This window comes from Balaenoptera musculus, chromosome 2 (assembly GCF_009873245.2).
Source record: "Balaenoptera musculus isolate JJ_BM4_2016_0621 chromosome 2, mBalMus1.pri.v3, whole genome shotgun sequence".
NCBI classification, from domain to species: Eukaryota; Metazoa; Chordata; class Mammalia; order Artiodactyla; family Balaenopteridae; genus Balaenoptera; species Balaenoptera musculus.
This window is the reverse complement of record NC_045786.1, coordinates 162,541,540-162,561,964: the sequence shown is the minus strand read 5'-3', so window position 1 is coordinate 162,561,964 and position 20,425 is coordinate 162,541,540. Positions and strand designations below refer to the sequence as shown.

Sequence of the window (20,425 nt, the reverse complement as noted above, 5' to 3'; positions counted from 1 at the left end):
AACAAGTGCATGTACATCTATGTAAGTTTCAAGGAACGGGACAGTTATTATAGACGTTTTATTGTGGATATTCCGCATCCTTCTCCTCCCCTCCATTGACATCCCCACCCCAGCCCTGCCTCCTCAACCCCCAAACCCGGGTCAGCCATCTCATGTGTCCTGGGCACAGGCCCTAGAGTCAGAGAGCTTCGGTGTGAGTTCTGGTTCTGCCGCTTACCAGTTGTGTGATCCCGGCAAGTCATTAACCACTTGTGCCTCAGTCTTTCCTTCTGTACAATAGGAATAATAATCACACCTATGTCAGATCATTCTGAGGGTTATTCGCTAATTCCTGTAAAGTGCTCAGAACAGAGCCCTACACGTAGAGCTCATTAAACAGCAGCCGTGTGCTGCTGTGCTGTTTCTACCGCTGCGTGCCCAGGAGTTGCCAGGCATGTGGGAAGCAACTAAGTATACAAAAACACTCTTGTCTTCCAGAAACTTCCAGTCTAGATAGGGAAATCAGAAAGCAACACATGGAAAGGTAACCAGTTAGAGAAGACTAGATAGAGCAAGGCACGATAATTGCAGGTGAAGGGACTAGGCCAGGTGCAGCAGAGCTGGCAGGTTGGGGGTGCCAGGGAGAATGACAAACAGCTGACGTATGAATTGGCTCTTCGGGGCCTGATAGGAATTAAGTCTAAGAGCAGAGGGACACCCTCATGATCAAGGTCACGGAGGTGCAGGGACGTGAGGCCTTGCTCTCATGGAGGCAGGAGAGGGGGCGAGGCTATTGGGTGGAAAGCATGCAGCCAGGTTGCCAGGCCCTGACGTGTCTGGCACATCACCCGTCAGCTGGTCTGTGAGCAGGTTGTCTTTGCCTCTGTGCCGCTGCAGGAATCTTCCTTTCTTCTGGGTGGAATCTTTCATGAGCAGAAGAGTTCACCTCCACCAGGCCGCTGTGAGAGAAGAGGTCTTGCCTCCTTCTCACCCCGTCCTCATACCTTCCTCCCTTCTCTTGTCCCCGCACAGCGTCAACACTCCTGCGTCAGGACGCGGCTAGCCCGGGCCCGGGCGCCCCCGCACCAGCAGGGACAGGGTTGGGTGGCTCCCAGCCCATCTTCTCTTAGTCCCTCCTGTCACGACACCTTTGCGTGTGTCGTAAGCATTGTGCAGACTCCGCCCCCTTAAGAACTGTGCTTAGGCAGGGAGCAGAGCCACTTTGCAAAAAAACTCTCCTCTCTGTCTCTGTGGTTCAAGAGGGAAGGCTCCCCTCGCATCTCAAGATGGGCTGCTTTCTTGTGTGCCCACACGGTGCCTTTCTTTCTCTCGGGGCGCTGTGCAGCCGGACCCTGAACAAGGAGCGCTGTGTGCAAAGGGAATTCAAACCAAAGAAGCATCACATCCTCATCCTAACAGGTTTAAATATAAGCGCAATGGTTACCGTATCTCCAGTGCTAGGAGTTTTTATGTTTTTAAAGACTGATGTGAAGCCCTGCTGAAAGGTTTGTGTAGGAAGGAACACTTCTTTTTCTCCCCCTTTTTAAACAGTAGCACTAGTTGGCATGACAACCTGCGCTATTAAAAGTAAAGCAACAAGCACCGCTTTCTCTGTTTTTTAGAATGAACCCAAGCTGCTAAGGAATTGTTTCTTGAATTTGACTATTAATGGCTCCATTTTGACAGAATGTTTTGGGGTCCTTTTTGAAGGGTGTGTGTATCCCCTCTACATAGACATGGCAGCTTTAAAGACAGAAATGGTATTTTTATCTTTCCTGTTGAATTCGTATTCATTTGTTTATGGTAAATCTCAACAACTTTATAGTTCTGTGGGTAGAACTGTGGATAGTGCTTGTACCGAAGGGACGTCTACACATCCCTACCCCAAACACTTACTTAATCAGGGAGCCTTGTAAAAAACACTTGAACGTCTAACGACATCTCTTTAACCGGCCTATCATTTGTTAGTTTACATTAACATTTGGTATTTCATGCAGCCCCACTCACTCTGCAGAAACCCAGCCTTGACCTACATGCCAGGGTCCCTAGAAGGCATCAGGGTGGCCTGATGCAAACAGAGCCGCAGACTTCTGAGAAATCAAGGTAGAGCGTTTGGTTCGTGATAGGTGCACAATAAAAACTTGCTGAACACACCCGTGCTTCAAAACCAATGTACATTCTCATCCTGCTTTTCTTTGGTTTGGGGGTAAACTGTCCCTGGATGTGCAGTGAGTGTATCTTCCCCAGGTAGGCCCAAAGGTTAAAGGTCATTTACTTGGGAAATAGCAGAGGAAGAGGTGGGCCCTGCTTGGGGCAGAGCACTGACTGGTGCAGATCCCAGCTCTGGTCCAGCTTTGGGGGTCAGCCCAGTAGGGATCAACTACATCATTTTTGAATGACAGGCCTGCCCTGAAGAATCTCAGCTACTGACATGGCCACAGGTATCTATGTTCCCACCATTACGGGTATGTTTTTTGAATTAAGCATCATTGTTCTCTTCTTATGGCCCTTAAGGGAAAAAATTTTTCAACTTAAAAAATGCCATATTAACCATTTTAAAATATACAATTCAGTGGCATTAATTGGATTCACAGTGTTGCATAACCATTATGTCTGTTTCCAAACTTTTCCATCACCCCAAACAGAAACTCTGTACCTATTAAGCAATACTCCCCGTTCCCGCAACCCCCATAACCTGGTAACCTCTAAGCTACTTTTTTGTGTCTATGAATTTGCCTATTCTGGGTACATTATACAAATGGAATCATGCAATACTAGTTTTTTGTTTCTGGCTGATTTCACTTAGCCTAATGTTTTCAAGGTTCAGCTATGTTGTAATAATATATCTGATAGCATGTATCAGAACTTCATTCCTTTTTATAGCTGAATAATATTCCATTGTGTGTATATGCCACATTTTGTTTATTCATTCGTCTGTTGATGGACGTGTGGATTGTTTTCACCTTTTGGCTATTGTGAATAATGCTGTGATGGACACAGGTGTACACGTATCTGAGTTCCTGCTTTCAGTTCTTTTGGGTATATGTCCAAGAGTAAAATTGCCAAGTCACATGGTAATTCTATGTTTAACTTTCTGAAGAACTACCGAACTGTTTTTCACGGCAGCTGCACCATTTTATGTTCCAAGCAGCAAGGCACAAGTGTTCCAGTTTCTCCACATTCTCACCCACGCTTTTATTTTTTGTTTTTGTTTTTTTGCTGTTGTTGTTGTATTATAGCCATTCTAGTAGGTGTGAAATGGTATCTCATTGTGAGTTTGCCTATTGACTAATGATGTTGAACATCTTTTCACGTGCATATTCATCATTTGTGTATCTTGTTTGGACAAATGTCTGTTCAAGACCTTTGCCCATTTTTTAAAAAAATTATTGTTTTATTTATCTATTTTTGGCTGCCTTGGGTCTTCATTGCTGCATGCGGGCTTTCTGTAGTTGCGCCGAGCGTGGGCTACTCTTCGTTGCGGTACGTGGGCTTCTCATTGCGGTGGCTTCTCTTGTTGAAGAGCATGGGCTCTAGGCGCCTGGGCTTCAGTAGTTGTGGCCCGTGGGCTCTAGAGTGCAGGCTCAGTAGTTGTGGCGCCTGGGCTTAGTTGCTCCGCGGCATGTGGGATCTTCCCAGACCAGGGATCGAACCCGTGTCCCCTGCGTTCGCAGGAGGATTCTTAACCACTGCACCACCAGGGAAGTCCCCTTTGCCCATTTTTATATTGGGCTGTTTGTCTTTTTGTTGTTGAGTTATAGGAGTTCTTTATTTAATGTGTATAAAAACCTTAACAGATACATGATTTGCAAATACTTTTTCCCATTCTGTAGGTTGTCTTTTCACTTTCTTGATAATGTCCTTTGATGCACACAAGTTTTTAATTCTGATGAAGTCTAGTGTACTGATTTTTTTCTTTTTTGCTTTTGGTGTCATATCTAAGAATCCATTGCCAAATCCAAGGTCATGAAGATTTGTCTGTTGCCCCCCTTAAAGGACATCCAGAAGAATGGATCCTAACATTCGACCTATATTCAAGCATTCGTTGAACACCTACTTTGTGTAAGACACACCTGTAGGGAGCACCTGGGACTCCTTACTTCCCTCCCTACATCTTGTGTGTGTCAAGGGGCAACCATGGTTGAAGTCCCTGGTGCCCAGAGCCAGGGGAGGACTGAAAACTAAGACCAAAAGGTGAGGGCAGTTGGGGAGGGAGGAGGGAGAGGAATGAAATGCCCATTTCCTGAATTTAGGAATTCATTTTGTAAGAATAACAAAGGGCTACATCAGCAAAAGAGCAGATAGAGCGGTATTTGAGCAGAAACCTGGCGACCCTTTACACACTGTGCAAACTTGATCCAGTTGCTTCACATCCTTGAAGGGAGGGCGTGCCGGAGGGTGGCGTCCAGCGTTCACGGTCTGTAATAAAGTCTGTGACCTTTGAAAAACAACCCACTCTCTACTCCTCCCACCATGGCCAGAGGCAGCGTCGGCCTCTAATTTAAGCATTTGCCGAAGTAATAAAGGTTTGACACTCCTCTGCTTGGAGCCGTATCGCTGTTTCAGGGCAAAAAGAGAAACGGGAAGCGGAGGCACGGATGTGGGGTTTGCTCTATTTTATTTCCAGTTTAAGGGGAGAAAACTTGAGCAAGCCTTGATGGGTGTTGTCTATGTTTTCTCAAAACTGGGTAGGAGGACTTTTATTTGTAGCTGAGAGTCCCATCAGCCTGCCTTTTAGAAGAAGCTTTTCCTGGCCCCAGACTCCTTGGAGAGTAGATCTCTCGAACTCCGCTTTAATTTGTACTTTTATATGCAGTTAATTTAGAAATAAGGGCTCTGACCTGAGCATCATGAGACCTGGCTTCTAATTTCAGGGCTTCCACTGTGTGACCCTGGGCCGGTCCTATCTCCTCTCTCTGGGTCTTAGTTTCCATGTACTTAGTAAAGTAAGAATGGGACGAGATAATCTCAAAGGTCAACACGCTCTCTGATTATATCAATCTGTGGGTCTAAGATAATGGTCCAAAATGTCTAAATTGCTTAGATAGTTTTTCATTGCTTAGATAGTTTTTCATCGTTAAAGTAAGGAAATGAAATATTATTCATATACCATGTTAAATTTTTAAAAATTGTTACACACCTGCCAGGAATTACATTTATTAATTGATTCATTAAGTATACACCATGTAGAAAAGAAAACCTTCCTAATCAATCGAAGGATCTAGGTTACGAGAACTTGCAGGATATGGCAAACCTGTCCACAAAGGTGAATAATGAAGACAGTTCTCTATGTTATTTGTTCTATTTTAATAGTGATGAATTTTAGACTTCCCCTCCAGGCTAAATTTGAGGGGTATCTGATTATTTTATTCCTGCCCCCTCCCCCATGGGCTTTTGAATCTCACCGTCGAATTCCAAATATAGACGTTGGCTTTTCCTTGCTTGTGGTATCGTACAGCTGTCACTGCCATGCACCCAGTTCGTGTAATTGGGCTTTGCATACCAGGAAGGTAATTGCTAAATCCTTTTCTTCTGCCAGAAGAACTTCTCATCCCTGGAGCCCCCTCAGAGATGGCTGGTTTATGAACAGCCAAAATAGGAGACTGGGAAGGATGAGCTCTTGCTACCAAGAGGAAATAACATTTTTGGAAGTGACATTTTGACTACCACTCAAATGATTAGGATGCCAGTTAGAGTCTAATTATTGTTCTACCAAATATTCTTGGTATTAAATGAATGTTATCTGGGATTTAGAGAGAGGTGGCAGTAGTCTGATTACAGCAAATGGGCCTGTCTTTCCTGGTAGAGATAATACTGTTGCCAAATCCATCATCTTTTCTTGTAAGGGAGATGATTTGGAGATGTCACCTGCTGTTTTGTGTGGGTGACTCAGGGATCTGCAGATCTGGAGTCCATGTCCCTCTCCCCAGGCCCACATTGCCGTCTCTCCTCTGGACATTGGAAGTGGAAAAGGGCCCGCTCTCATCTCCCCCTTTCCAATTAGGGGCTCCCTTCCGCTCTCCCTCTGCCCTCCATTGGCACCCCAGCCCCGTTCCCAGGGCTCCTCACTGCAGATCTAGCCCTGCAGCAGAATCCACTACTTCTTTGGTTCATGAAAGCGATATCAGCAGTAGCATGTTTATTGCATTCACTCTGTGCCAGACACTCTTCTAAGCATTTTACACGTATTACTTCCTTTAACCCTATAACAACCCTCTGGCTGGTGAATGAGGTGTTTGGATTAAGCTCAGGCAGTCTGGCCTTAGAGCCGCTGCCGTCAGCACACGCTGGTCTCCTCTCGACCTCATGCTGCCTCTGCTCTTCCTCTCCAGCCACCAGCCAGGCTGGGTCTGGGGGGCCGAAGCCGCCTCTTATATGCACCCCACTCCCGTCTGTCTCCATCCTGCAACACCTACATCTTCTTCCATTTTCATTAGTACTTCTTTTAGACTGGAACCGTTATTGAAATGTGAATTATCTCACTTTATAGCATATATTCTGTTCCCAGGCTCCCTACTTCATTAAAACTGGAATTTTTAAATTTATGGACAAGATGTTATGCTATCTGTGATCTGCATCAAAATAATATGTTGGGGAGAAATGGGTAGGGATATAAATGAAACAGAGTTGAGAATTGAGTTGGTAGTTGAAATAGGGTGAAGGGTACATGGGGATTTATTATGCTATTTCCCCTATCTTTGTCTGTGTTTGAAATTTTTCAATAATAAAAATTTTTTATCACCAAACTTATTTATATCAAAGGCAATTAACTCACAGAGAACAGGAATAGTAATAATAAAAATTTTTAAGAAGAAAAAAAAACTGGAAATTTTTACTCTGTCACATACATGTGTGTTTAAGGTGCTTAAAAGGGATAGCCAAACAGAATTGGGGTGAGCAAAGACCTAGTCTAAGGGGCAGAGGCTGTGGATAGCAGATGCTCCAGTGACACCCCAAGTTCCCTTTGGTCTTCGGTGCATTCGCTTCCTTTGTGATTGAGGTATGTCGACCTGAGTGCTTAGAGATTTATATAATCTCAGTGTTTACAGGAACATAGGGGAGGACGTGTTACATAGCCTAGCGGTACGCTTGGCGTCAGGATTCCAGGAGCATCTGGAGCTGTCTGGGCACTTTTTCAGAGCCAGCTGCCGTCATTGTATAGAGCATGCCGAGAGCCCACAGGAAGACAGAGCCATTGGCTCTGAGGCCGGAGCGCAAATACTTTTGAATTGGGGTGAAGGGTTAATTTGTAATTGCTGGTTTGCATTTCCTAACTCTCTTTATGACACCCCGACGGCTTATAATGGGATGTGGATAGTTATAGTTATGAGAATGGGGTCCGAGCTGGGAGGAGTAAGATCTGCAGTGTAGAGGAAACCATGGCCTGTGTACATCTTTGTCAAATTGTGCACCTTTGAGGTGGGCCACTGTGGTGCTGGTGGACATCTCTGGGATCTGTGAAGTTTCCTGAAAATTCTGCAGAGCTTCAGTCCTCAGAGCTTCAGGGATCCCCAAGAGGACACAGGAGCGAGGGCCCCTCAGCAGTAAAAAATATTGTCGAATCTCGGAAATATTTCAGGGAACATGTGGCATTTTTAGGAGGCTTTTATTTAGCTATGCTTCGCTTTATGCAGTACGGGTGGGCCCAATCAGTGGAGTGGCTTATCTGTAATTAACGTCTCAGAGGCGGTGGAGTGCTATGGATAAGCGCTCCAGCTCTGGCACCAGACCGCCTGGGTGCAGATCCTGGATCTGCCGCAGCTCTCTGAGACCCTGCATGGTCACATGGCAGAGCTGTGCTCCATTTCCCTCCTCTGTAAATGTAACAGTACCTGCTTGGACCCTAATGTTGGGTCATTAGGACCAGCGAACGAGGCAGTTCTTGTAAAGCAATTAGAAGAGCACCTGGCTGCAGTGTTAGCAAAGAGCTTGTTGTCTCAGCGAGTCTGGGCGGTTGTAACAAAATACCACAGGCTGCGTGGCTTGTACACAACAAACGTTTATTTCTCACAATTCTGGAGGCTGGGAAGTCCAAGATCATGACTGGCAGATTTGATGTCTGGTGAAGGCCCGCTTTCTGGTCGCAGACTGCCCGCTGTTCACCCAGCGGAAGGGGCAAGGGATCTCTCTGTGGCTCCGCCCTCATGACCCAATCAACCCCAAAGGCCCCGCCTCCTAACACGGTCACATTGGGGATTAGGTTTCAACATAAGAATTCTGGGGGGACACAAACTTTTAGTCCATACCACTTATTAAGGAAATAATAAACATGTATTCTAACAGTTTGGTTCCATAAAGTTGTACTTTATTTTCAAGGGTCTCAGATTGAATCCTCTTCTAAAATGAGGAAACGCTTTGTAAAGTAAATAATTATTTCTGATATAATGTATTATACGTTTGAATTTTCATATATTAAATTTGGGTAAAATGATAGATGTCATGTTCCATTTTCTCTCTTAATATAAGAATGTTAATTTTAGGTAATAGCTAACCTTTTTTTAGCACCTACTAGCCTGTATCTGAAGTACTGTTCCTGTTGCTTATTATGTATTAACTAATTTAATCTTCCTGATAACTCTCTACATTAATTACTATTATATTTCTCATTTTACAGTGAGGAATCTGGGTCTAGAGAAGTTAATTGGCTTGCCCAAATTCACACACTTAATCTGTGGTGATCCTTTATTTCTAGCTGCTGTACAGGTCATGAATTCCCTATTCTGGAAGGTTCTCAGGCAGAAGTAGTACAACTACTTGTTGGGGGCTGGGTGGTAGGGGGCGCTATCAGAGGGGCCTGAAGCATTTGATTGGGTGCACCTTCAGAGCCTTGGTTGTAGGTAACAGACCCGACTTGTTAATTCAGGCAGAAAAGGCATGCATCTACCAATGCATACCGTTTAGCACGCAGGATCCACAGAAGGCTAAAGAACAGGGGTGAGCAGGAATTAAGGAGGCAAGCCCCCTGCCCCAGTTTGGGAGGATACTGTTAACTCTGGAGGGCCTCCACCAACCCAGCTGCTACCGTGGCCGCCAGGCCTGGCCACGGAAAACAACTTCCAACGGCCAGTCCCCCTGCCCAGACCTCTGGATGCAGCTCGCTGGTAGGAGCATCTCACTGGCCAGGCTCAGGTCACGTGACACACTCCAGTCGCTTCCCTCCTTCATTCACCCTTAGGTTTGGCACCTGGAAAGCAGAGTCTGTCCCCCTTTTATCTACGGTGTCCTTACCCCAACCCCTGCCTGAAAATAAACAGAAGAGTTTTTTTTTTTGTTTTTATCTATTTATTTATTTTTTATTTATTTATGGCTGTGTTGGGTCTTCATTCCTGTGCGAGGGCTTTCTCTAGTTGCGGCGAGCGGGGGCCACTCTTCATCGCGGTGCGCGGGTCTCTCACCATCGCGGCCCCTCTTGTTGCGGAGCACAGGCTCCAGACGCGCAGGCTCAGTAATTGTGGCTCACGGGCCCAGCCGCTCCGCGGCATGTGGGATCCTCCCAGACCAGGGCTCGAACCCGCGTCCCCCGCATTAGCAGGCAGACTCTCAACCACTGCGCCACCAGGGAAGCCCCAACAGAAGAGTTTTGAGGCGATAGGCAGCCAAAATGACAAATGTCCCTTCCGTTAAGAGACTTCGACTAGATGCTTCCCAAGCTCCCTGGTAGCCCCACGATTCTGAGTCTACTCTTTATGAGGGCTGGTATTTCCCTGGAGCACCTGGAATGGAGCCCTATACCAATTAGGCTTCCATGAATGTTTCTCACTGAGGATATGAGTATGTTAGCCTTTGTCACAAAAGAAAATAAGGATGCACACTTATTTATAGGATCTAGCTTTCTGATTCAGAACAGACTGTTTCAGCTGTGAGCTCCTTTTGTTTATCAGGAAAGAAGTTGATATTTATCATTCTTCTTCACCAAAGGAGGCAGAAAAGCACTTAAACCTTTAAATGTCTCTGTGCACATATTTAAGGGCTTAGTGGTTGTATTGCAATGAATTACTTGAGTGGAGCTGTAGAACAAACCTCATTTTTGATCATCATCTACCTACTTCTCTCCACATACTGACTCCTTTGCCTAATTCTGTGATCATCATTCTTGTTTCCTTCTTCATCATCCCTCATCCCCCTTCCCTAAATCAGTTTCCAAGCACTGTTGGCTTTTCACCACTTGGCGTTCTCTCCTTAATACCTGTCCTCCCCCACATGTTCCCAGCCCATGCCACCCCACACCTGGGTTAAGTCTTCCCGCACCACCCCATCTTGCCCACTTGATCTTCTCAGTGAGCTGCTTTCCTCTTTTTACACCCACTGTGCTCCTTAAAGGCACAGTAATGCTTTCTTGTTGCTCATCTGTGTAGCAGAGCAGGTAAGAGGGCTCTGGGGACAGATTCAGATCCCAGCTCTGCTCTTCAGTGTTTTTATTAGTGAGAGGTGTATCCAGAAGTAATTAACAAAACCAGCATATAGTGAGTGCCTTAACCAAATACGAGTTTATTTTTTCCCCATGGCAGGAAGTCTGATGAGAGGCAGCTGCAGCATCTCATGATATCAGAGGCCCGGCACCTTCTCCCTTTCTGCTCAGTCATTCTAGAGAGTAGCATTTGTCCTCATGCTTCTCACTTCCTGGCTGCCCCACCTCCAGTACTGAGTCTGTGTCCCGGGCGGAAGAAGGACCAGGGCTGAGGGCAAAGTGTATGCCAACTGCAGATGCCCTCCCCTTAACTTCTGCCAACATCCTGGTCTAGGATGGAGTCACATGTCCACCCCCGAGTTTTTGACTACGTGTGTTTCCAGTGTGATCAAAATAAGGGAACAAGTGTCCGTTTTACATCCTACACCATCATTAGCATGGGCTTATCGACTGCTTATACTTCGCTTTTTAATATATTTTTTAGGGCAGGTTTTCACAGTAAACCAGCCAGCGTAATATTTGCTGTGACTTTCTCTGTGACTACCATTTAAAGTTCTGGAATTCTTTCCTCTCCTCTCACCCCTTCACTCTACCTGTATCGTGACCTTCAGTGTCACCTTCTCGGCGGCTCCTTTGTCTCTCAGCCCCAGCCCCCTGGCCCCCCCTCCTTGTCCATCCATTAATCCTCAGCACCCACCCCCCTGCCCTCCTGCTCTGCTCCCGGGCTGCATGGAGCGTCACTGGAGACAAGTGGCCACATGGTGCCGAAGGTGCCACTGCAGATCCACACCAGTCTTTGAGGTGCCCCTGATGGGAGCTCTCTGTCCTCTCAGGCTGAAGCTTTTGTTCTTGTTTAAAGCTTTTCTGTTCATTTAAAAAACTCTTAGCCCTGTTCTTTTTCTTCCCTCCCAGCAACCACCTCATTCCATCTTTAGAGAGAAAACAGTGGCTGAGCAGGACAGCTCCCTACCGGGCTCTCCTCTGTATCTTATGGAACCTGCCTCTATGGGAGAAGGCCTTACATGAGAGGCCCATTGTTCCAGGGGCCTGGCTTTCTAATTCATCTCTGCAGTTTCTTCTCTGCCTGCTTGTTCCCCTCAGGTTGCCTCCCCATTCTCTCTTTCTCTCTGTCTCTTTCTCTGTCGTTCTCTCTAATACACACACACACACACACACACCTGCATACACAGACCTTCTGTGCCATGGCTTTGCTCCCAGGTATGCAGGCCGGAGACTTTGGGGGCCCCCTTCACTCCCTACATCTCACCAGCCACCTGCTCCTGCCTTGGGTGGCCCTTCCTTGCTGATTCTAATTCAGACACATTTCTTGCTTCTGTCCTTGTTTCTGAAGTCCCTGGACCATTCTATCCGCCTTATTCCTGGCCTCCATCCACCCTGGTCATACACCCCCCTCGTCATACACCCCCCTCATCCCGTGATCTTCCTTAGGTTCTGACGTGGTCGTGTCACTCTGTGCAGAAACCAGAGGCTCCTCATTGACTGAGTGACCTGCGTTTGTAGATCTCCCGCCTCGGGGAGGGCACTGAGGAGACAGAGAAGCCAGGATCTCTGCCCTGGAGAGTTTCTCAGAGTGGGATTGGGCTGGGCTGGGCTGGGCTGGGCTGGGGTGGGGCAGGTGAAGACATCACGTTAACACAGGTATGAACTTTGGGAGCACAGAGGAGGGAGAACCAAAGCTGGGGAGGGGGAGGGAGATGGAACAACTCAGACAAGGAGCCGCCACGTCAGACTCTCAGTGACGTGGCCCCAGCCGCGCCTGCCTTCTGGCCCCCGTGCCCTCAGCTGGGTTTATACTGGACCACTTGTCATGGGCACGTCAAAGGGTACTCTTTCGTGCCTCCGCGTCTTTGTTTGTCCCCCCTCTTCCTGGAGTACCGTTTCCAAATCATAGCTGTGTTTTTTTCCCTTCTCATCCAACAAAACCGGCTCAAGTACCAGTCTTCCAGGATGCCATTCCTGAACCCCGTGACCACTTTCCCACAGTACTTTCTGTTTCCTCCTCTTGGGGCGCTTGTCAGTTGGGACCTTGTATTGAGTAGTTTGTGTACCTGCCTCTTTGCCTGTACTGGATGAAAAGCTACTTGGGATCAAGGGTTGTGTTGTAGTCAACGGTGGATTGTCCCCGGCTTCTGGCCCAGTGGGGTGCCTCGGGGGGCTCCTCGGGAGGGGTTCGGTGGAGGAGGAGGAGGGTGCTTTAAGCATTCCAGGGAAGCAGATTTGGTAGGACTTCTCTTAGTGTGCACAGACGCAAGCTCACACCTGTCCGGCTGCGACACCGGCAATTCTTACCTGTCTGCATTTGTTCTTCTTTCCAAACCAGTGCTTAGAAAGAGCCATGAAGTTTGCCTTTGAGGAGTTCCACCTCTGGTACCAGTTTGCTCTGTCACTCATGGCTGCTGGAAAAGTGAGTCTCCCTTTGGAACATGCAATCCTCTGTGTTGATGGTTAACTTGAATTTCATGGGATGATGTGATGCCTGGTAGATGTCTACACCAGTTATTTGAAACTGTCCTGTGGTCATTTATAAATGAGCGATCGAATTTAATTATTTGTGGCCAACATGGACACATCAATGAGAAGAAAATTTTGGAATTCTTGCCTTTTTCTAGTCATTGTAACTTTATTTATCTGAAGCTGTGGCTTAAACTAAGGTCAGTTCTTCACACTGACCCCTTTCACTCATTTGAGAGTGTAAACTATTCCTGGCGGGGGAAATCTGCTAATTATCTTTAGCAAGACGTAATATGAGGCAGTGTATGGTATTGGTTGAAAGCAAGGGCTGTGGAGAGAGAGGTCTGGTGCTGCCCTCGAAGCCGTGTGACCGATGGCAGGTCACTTAGTGTCTCAGCTTCCTCTTCCGTCTCATGGAGAAGTGGTACCGACTTCATAGAATTGTCATCAGGTAGTGAGATGATACCCACAAGGTGTTTAGCATAGTACCCCCAAAACGAACACACTCAATAAAGATAATAGCCACTGTTATTCTTGTTAATTTGGGCCCTTTAGTGAATTGTAAAGTCTGAGACACAAGATTATTTGGGCTAAGTGGAGTGGTATGCTTTCAATTCTGAATGGTATGCTTTAAATTGGATAGTTTCTTTTTTATAATAACGTAAACCTCCACTGTCTTTATTTTTTTTCTTACTTTTACAATGGCTACACAAGTAGGGAATAAAAGTAGGGGGATTCTGGGGCAGCGTTTTCACTTGTTTTAACCACAGTTTACTCCCCGGTCCCCCCAAAGTTCCAAGCTCAGGTTATCACCATCCCCAGGCCCTTGCTTCATTGGGTGAAAGTTGGAAAACCTCATTAAGAGGGTATCCTAACCAGAAACGCCACTGGGAAGGCTTTAGTGTTTGGTTCTGTCAAAAATTTTGAGTTTCACAGAAATGATCTCCTTTTGCCAAGTCTGCTCGCGCGGTGAAGGTGCTGAAAGAGTGCATCCGCCTGAAGCCGGACGACGCCACCATCCCACTCCTGGCCGCAAAGCTGTGCGTGGGCTCCCTCCACTGGGTGAGTGGGGCTGGGGCCCTCCGCGTGTGCGGGGGCTGCCACCCTTTTGATTCCTAGGCAGACAGGAAATAGTAGCAGTTCATCAGCTACACAAAAGCAAGGCTGTTCAGAGCCCCGGGCTTCTGGCCTGGGCTCCAGCCCTCCTCAGGCCTCAACCCCACCCCAAGGACTTCGGGGAATCATTACAACTCCAGGTTTTTCTTTTTCATGGGAATGTGCTTCAAAAGTAGAAATGGTAAGATAGAATTGGAATTCCTACTCAGATGCATCCTGTATGCAAGTCATATGGGACTGAAAAAGTCTATGTCACTCAGTGATTCCCTCTTAGGAGAGCCTGAGTTTTTCTGTAAAGCCAAGAGTCAACCTCTACTTGAGCTCATGTGTAATCCCAACTTCCTTCATTCCTCTTCCTGCACAGAGTCTTTCCGCTTCAAATGTTCTTGTTCAGCTTTGAATCTGGGAAGAGCCTGATTTGTAACAGTTGTAGTACCTCAAAAATGTACTGTTTGAGCAGAAACTAGAAAACTCAGACAATCGCTGACGATGTATAGATGATCGCCACATACGGTGGAGTTTTAATGTCTTTCTCTAACTTCATGTCAAGGTTAGTGATAAGAAGAAGTTGCCCAAAAGACTGAGGCACCTGGCTAAGGTTTTTTACCATTATGGTCCTTGCTGCTCGTTTTTTTCCATCTATTCTCACGCAGCAGGGCGAAAGTAAACATTGTGAAGAAAGTGTCCTACTTTGGTCAAATTTTTCTTGGGAAAGTGTGGAAGAAAAAACACATTTTGAAATGTGGCTCTCACCTGAAACACAGCCGTGAAGGTGTTGTGTGGTCCGTGCAGGTTTTAACACTTTGGTGTGGCAAGTGAGGGGACATGAAGGCAGGCTCCGAGAGTGGCCGGAGCAGTGGACCGAATCTTTCGGTTTTGAAAATGCCAGCTTCCAGCTGTGACTCTGCCACACTCCTTCCAGCGATGGCATCGTTCATCACCATAACGCCTAACATAAACCTGACTCTTTTTTACAAGATGAGAATAACAAATCTTTTCTGTACTTTTTTTACATTTTTATCATTAAAATTTCCAAATACCACAAAAGTAAAGAGTATAATCAACTATCATCCATGTACTATCACCCAGCTTCAATAACAACAACACTTACCATACCCCGAAGGAGCAAATCTTATTATTTTTGCCTCTAGTGAGTTGTGCAAAAGGTCTTATTGTGGGTGTAGTTTACAGGTGCACATTTTTCCCATTGGAATCTTCCAGTGCGAGGTCTGTGTGCGGTGTATTGTAAAATAAATAGATGGAGTTTTGAAATTTCTAACAGCTTGTGGGAAAGAGAATCCAAGCCTAAAAGATTCTTTATGTCATGCAAAAAAGGAAAGACCCAAGCACAAAGTATTTCAAGAACTTTATTCTTTACAAATTATACATACGTATATATATAACTTCTGAATACCTAGCACAATCTAATTACAGAGCCAATCAGTGAAAAATAGAGACGACAAAGAGCCCCACCAAGTATGGAAGTGACCTTGGAAAAGAGGGCAAAAAAGCAATAAGGAAAGGTTTAAAGCAAAAAGGCAAGGTGGGAATCCTGAGGACTGTTGAGAAGCTCAAATAAAGAAAACAGAATCACCAGAGTGGAACTGGAAGATCTGGGAGTTATTTTCACAGTGACTCATCAGAAATCGCTTAGGACAGCAGATGCTTACGGGAACTCATGTTAGAAATTCTGCAGGATGTTGGTGTTGTTTTTAACTTACCTGGTTTTTCAGTTGGAAGAGGCTGAGAAGTTTGCCAAAACCGTCGTTGATGCGGGAGAGAAGACGTCAGAGTTCAAGGCCAAAGGCTACCTGGCCCTGGGGCTTACGTACAGTCTGCAGGCCACTGACGGTGAGCGAAGTCCCTGCCCACGGGAGCTGGGGAGCCGCCAAGTCTGCACTGCAGGACGGGCCCATCCCCTGTCTCAGGAGGGCACATGGCTGGTTCCTCGTGTGCCGTCCCGTGGGGACCTGCCACCGCTGTCCTCTTTGCTTGGACGGGTCGGAGAATGGAAGGGAAGAAATGCAGGCCCCGTGCCCCGGCTTCCAGGCCCTCTTCACAGGTGCACTGTGCTGGTGGTGCCCAGCTGGCAGGTGTAGGGGTCTGTCCCGAGGAGTGAGGTGAGCAGGGCCCTGAGAGAGAATTCCCCCCACCCGGCCTTCACCTGACTCTGCCCCAGCGCTTGGCCTGAGCTCTCCCCGTGTGGAGGGATGTTGGGTCTTAGGCTAGGAATGTAGAAGCATTCAGGGCCCACCTCCTCCAGAAAGCATCCCTTGATTTATCAGTACCTGCCCCTTCTCCATTTGCACTTTTTTTTTTTTTAAACAACTTTTTTATTTATTTATGTTTTGGCCGTGCCGCGCAGCATGTGGGATCTTAGTTCCCTAACCAGGGATCGAACCCGTGCCCCCTGCAGTGGGAGCGTGGTGTCTTAACCACTGGACCACCAGGGAAGTCCCCATTTGCACATTTTAATTCACAGATACGTACATGTGTAGTATAGCGGCTCATAGCATGTGCAGTGACATTACACGTTTGGGATGTATTTACTGTTTTGGTGGATGGGCTTCCGGCTAAAAAAAAAAATCTTAATTATGTTTTCTATACTTAATGAGTTTTCAATTATATGTTTGCAGAAAGGGTAAATTGGTAAATTGTTTTTCTGAACTCTTTCTATTATTCCTTTTACATTTTGTTGTTAAATGTAACACAAATACCAAAAAAAATCTCAAAAATGATTGTCCAACTCAGTGAATTAGTATAAGGGAAAATATTCTTATAAGCACCACCCTGCTTAGGAGATAGAACCTTGCCAGCTACCTGGGAGCCCTTTACGTACCCCTCCCAATCACAAGCCCCCTTAAGAGAAAACACTACCCTGACTTTTATGGTACTCATTTTCTTTTGCTTTCTTTGTAATTTTGCTATAGTTTATTTTACATGTTACCCCAAATCTTTCTTTCCTCTGCCCTAAAATATCAAAGACCCTGGAGAAGTTTTGCATATCAACTGATTTTCAATGATAGATTTTTTTGCTAATTTTTCATATACACTTGATATACTGGCAATACCCAGAACATTTTTTTAACTATAGTAGGTTTTCAGTGAAGGGTAAATTTAATACCATATATTTATCCATATAACTTCTTAGTTGAAACTCTACACCTAATTAGCCCTGTAATTTTGGGAGAGTCACGTGACCCTGCTGGGTCTCATCTGTATCCATGGTTCACTTGGGACAGCTTTCTGGGTGCCTCTAGCTCATTCACTGTTGTTCTGAGTTAGTCATGGCTTACAGCTACATCCAGCTCTGGGCAGCCTTCCACCATCCTCAGAGCGATGTCAGGATGGGATCTGCCATGTTGGATTTGTTAGATAAGGACCATCTCCAGGTGCAGCCATAAACAGGTTCCTCTAGGACTTTTTCTGTTGTCCCAGTAAAAAGTACCTTTTTAGTTTCTACAAGACTCTAAGGTGGCATTTCTCACATGCTGTCTACAGGGGAAGTGCTGAGCTGATTTTCCGGTATCAGTGTTGGGTTTGCCCGGTCTGTCCCTGGTGTTCACATCAAGGTATTAAAGGTCCTAGCCATTGCCACCGTGAATTAAACTGGCCTTCCATGGCATCAGGCTAGTGTCCTTGGTTCTCGGTGCCAGAAGGAACTCGGAAGGCCATCTAATCCACCCACTGGTGCTTGAATCTCTTCTATTCCATTCTGGCAGAGCCATTCTTCACCCGTGAATTACATGCCTGCCCTTGAGAATGTTTTCCTCTCTGGAGTTCCCAGCTGGTCTTTTGAAGACAGGCTGCTATTCCTGGGGGTACCAAGAGTGACCAGCCAACTCCCACTCTCGCCTTGGCATGGTTCCACAGTTATGCCCAACAAGTGCAAGGGCCTCAGGCTGACCCGGCCTTCGTTTCCCATCCTCGACAGTGCCTGGGACAGGACTGGGCACATAAGCTCCCAGAATTTGTTGCTCTTAATCCAGTCAAACGTTTAGTTTTTGTGATGAGTTTTCTATTTGTCAGAAACTCCCTGATCTCCCATGCCACTGACTAACTGAACCCTTTTCTTAGCTTCTTTGCGAGGGATGCAGGAGGTCCTACAGAGAAAGGCGCTTCTTGCATTTCAGAGGTGAGTGGGAGTTCATCTTTTCACTCGGCTGTACATAATGACACCAAAGTATGATAAGTATAAAAAGAAGAGATATTTATAAAGATTATGTAAACAGTGTTTTACCCCTGGGAGTCTTTCCTCTCGAGTACCGAACAGACAGTATAAAACTTGCTGCATCACTTGTTGCCATGTAAATCTGCATTCTTGATCTGTTTATTCATTCAGGCACATTTTATTCATTCCTAATAAAGCGATTTCAGCTCTAAGAGAGGTACTTTTTTATGTCTAGGGAGATGATTCCTTTTATTAAAGACATTTTTTATCATCTAGAGAAAGGATCATTCTTTGCAACCTTTTTTTTTTTAACATGTCAATCTGCAGATTTTTATATTACAAAATGAAAAGGCCAGATTTTAGGGCAGTCTCTGAAATACTTATAAGACAGTCAGGCTGGCAGGCCCCAGGCCTCTCCATCCCCGCCATGCTCCCATAATACCTTACGCTTCTCTCCATCACTGTACCTTCCATGAAATTAGGAGAAGGCCTTATAATTAGAGAACGCTTGCATGTCCCAGTGCCCTTTCACACCCCTTACTTGATCCTCACCCCACACCAGTAAGGTAGATGGAACAAGTCGTGTGTTCACTGCAGGTGAGGGACCGAGATGCAGGGATGAAGAGCCAGAGTCCTGTAGCTATTGAAGTCAGGAAGGTCAAGGTCTCTGACGCTGACTGGCTTCTCTGGTACCTACTACACCACACTTCCCTCATTTTATTCTTATTGCAGGCATAATAAATCACTAACATGAATCACTGTCTGAAAGTATAGCCCCATGATGTCCAATCTAAAATTGGTATTGATCCTGTCACCTTAAATATATCTGAGTTACTTGATTTCTTGGAATTATATTAGAAACTTAGTTACTTAACCAAAAGTTTTACGAGGGCCTCTCAATACCTGATAACCGTTGTTAGATTTCTCTCCTCAGAACGAGGGTTACCTGAGAATTTGTCACGGTGTACATGCTCCTTTTTTTCACGAAATCATTATCGCTTGGTTTCAGTTAGTCTGAAACACTTTCATCTCTTTTCTTTCCATTTCCTAGCAGGTTTGCCCATAGCTCCTTCACGTTGCCAGTCCCAGACTGGTTAATGACAGAAGGTACCAACTGACAGCTGCAAACAGACCTCCTATCTCTGTGCTAAGTTTTTGTTGATGTTCTTCAGCACGGAGTGTGGAAAGCATTTCCATTTCAAATGATCTGGAGTTTTAAATTTTCCAGTCCTAGTTTGTAAAACCCACACATGGATGCCTAAGAAAGTGGTCATTACATCTGTTTCACTGTTTCACTTTCCTTAAATCAGCTCGTCTTACTGGCTCTCTAAAAACAGCCATGGTGGTGGTCTGCCTTGAGCCGCAGAATTCATAACTTCATGTTATATAACAGCTGTTCCATTGGCCTGAATTTCTTTTTGTTCCTCTTTTGCTTAGTTTCTAATTCAAAGGGATTTTTAAGATATTAGTTCATATGGGAATAAAGAGGAATAAAATCCTACTAACCTACGTGATTATATTGGGGAAAGCTAACCTAAATTTTTGTTTATGTGTATTTAAGGATATTTTTCAAAGTAATAGAAATATTTGGTTTCAAGTACACATTAACTAGGACTATCCTAGTGTACTATACAAAAATCTATAAGGGAAGGATTTTAAGTAAATAAGAAGGATTTGTATTACTTCTTACATGTAAATGAGTATTTAAAAATCACTTGGATGAGAAATATTTTCTTACTATATATTTTAAATCTTCTCCCCACAATTCTGTTAATACTATTGTTTAGCAAATTTTGTTTAAAAAGAAAACGGTGTATCTCAAAAAGTGCTGAGGTTGCAGATATAGCGTGTGGAAAATTAACTCAATTATGACTGGAGTCAGAATTCGAAAAGGTTTGCTCTCTCCTGGATTCAGAGAGGTGGTTTTTGAAGACATCCCAGTTGCATGATTGCATCTTAATGTTGAGACCCTCAGCTGTTCGTACACTCATGAGCTCAGCCCAAGAGGCTGAACCGATTCGTATGTCCTGTACAAAATTATAGTGAAGAAAAACTGTTGTTTGCAAAGCTTTCTAAGATGCTGTATTGATCTCAGTGGTGGCTCCTGGGGGCTCTCACATCCTACAGAGAAAAGCCAGGCTGGAAACAGTCGAGCGCATGTCTCAGTGACTTGCCCCCCAGCATGCAGGGATCCGGGCTGCTCCACAAGGAGGAGGTGGCGTGGTGTCACTGGTGTTTATCACTCAGTGCGGTAGAAGGGACACAATCTCACAATCTCA

General features: G+C 45.5%; 1 protein-coding gene across 8 annotated transcripts in view; it reads left to right on the top strand.

Moving 5' to 3' along the window:
- Positions 1-20,425, top strand: part of TTC7B (tetratricopeptide repeat domain 7B) — a 240,435-nt gene that overhangs the window by 125,853 nt on the left and 94,157 nt on the right. For all 8 annotated transcript variants that reach the window (XM_036842602.1, XM_036842601.1, XM_036842604.1 and 5 more), the window contains 4 exons: positions 12,729-12,812; positions 13,817-13,921; positions 15,709-15,826; positions 18,053-18,110. In XM_036842602.1, the coding sequence (XP_036698497.1) occupies positions 12,729-12,812; positions 13,817-13,921; positions 15,709-15,826; positions 18,053-18,110 (365 nt within the window). The remainder of the gene's footprint in view (positions 1-12,728; positions 12,813-13,816; positions 13,922-15,708; positions 15,827-18,052; positions 18,111-20,425) is intronic.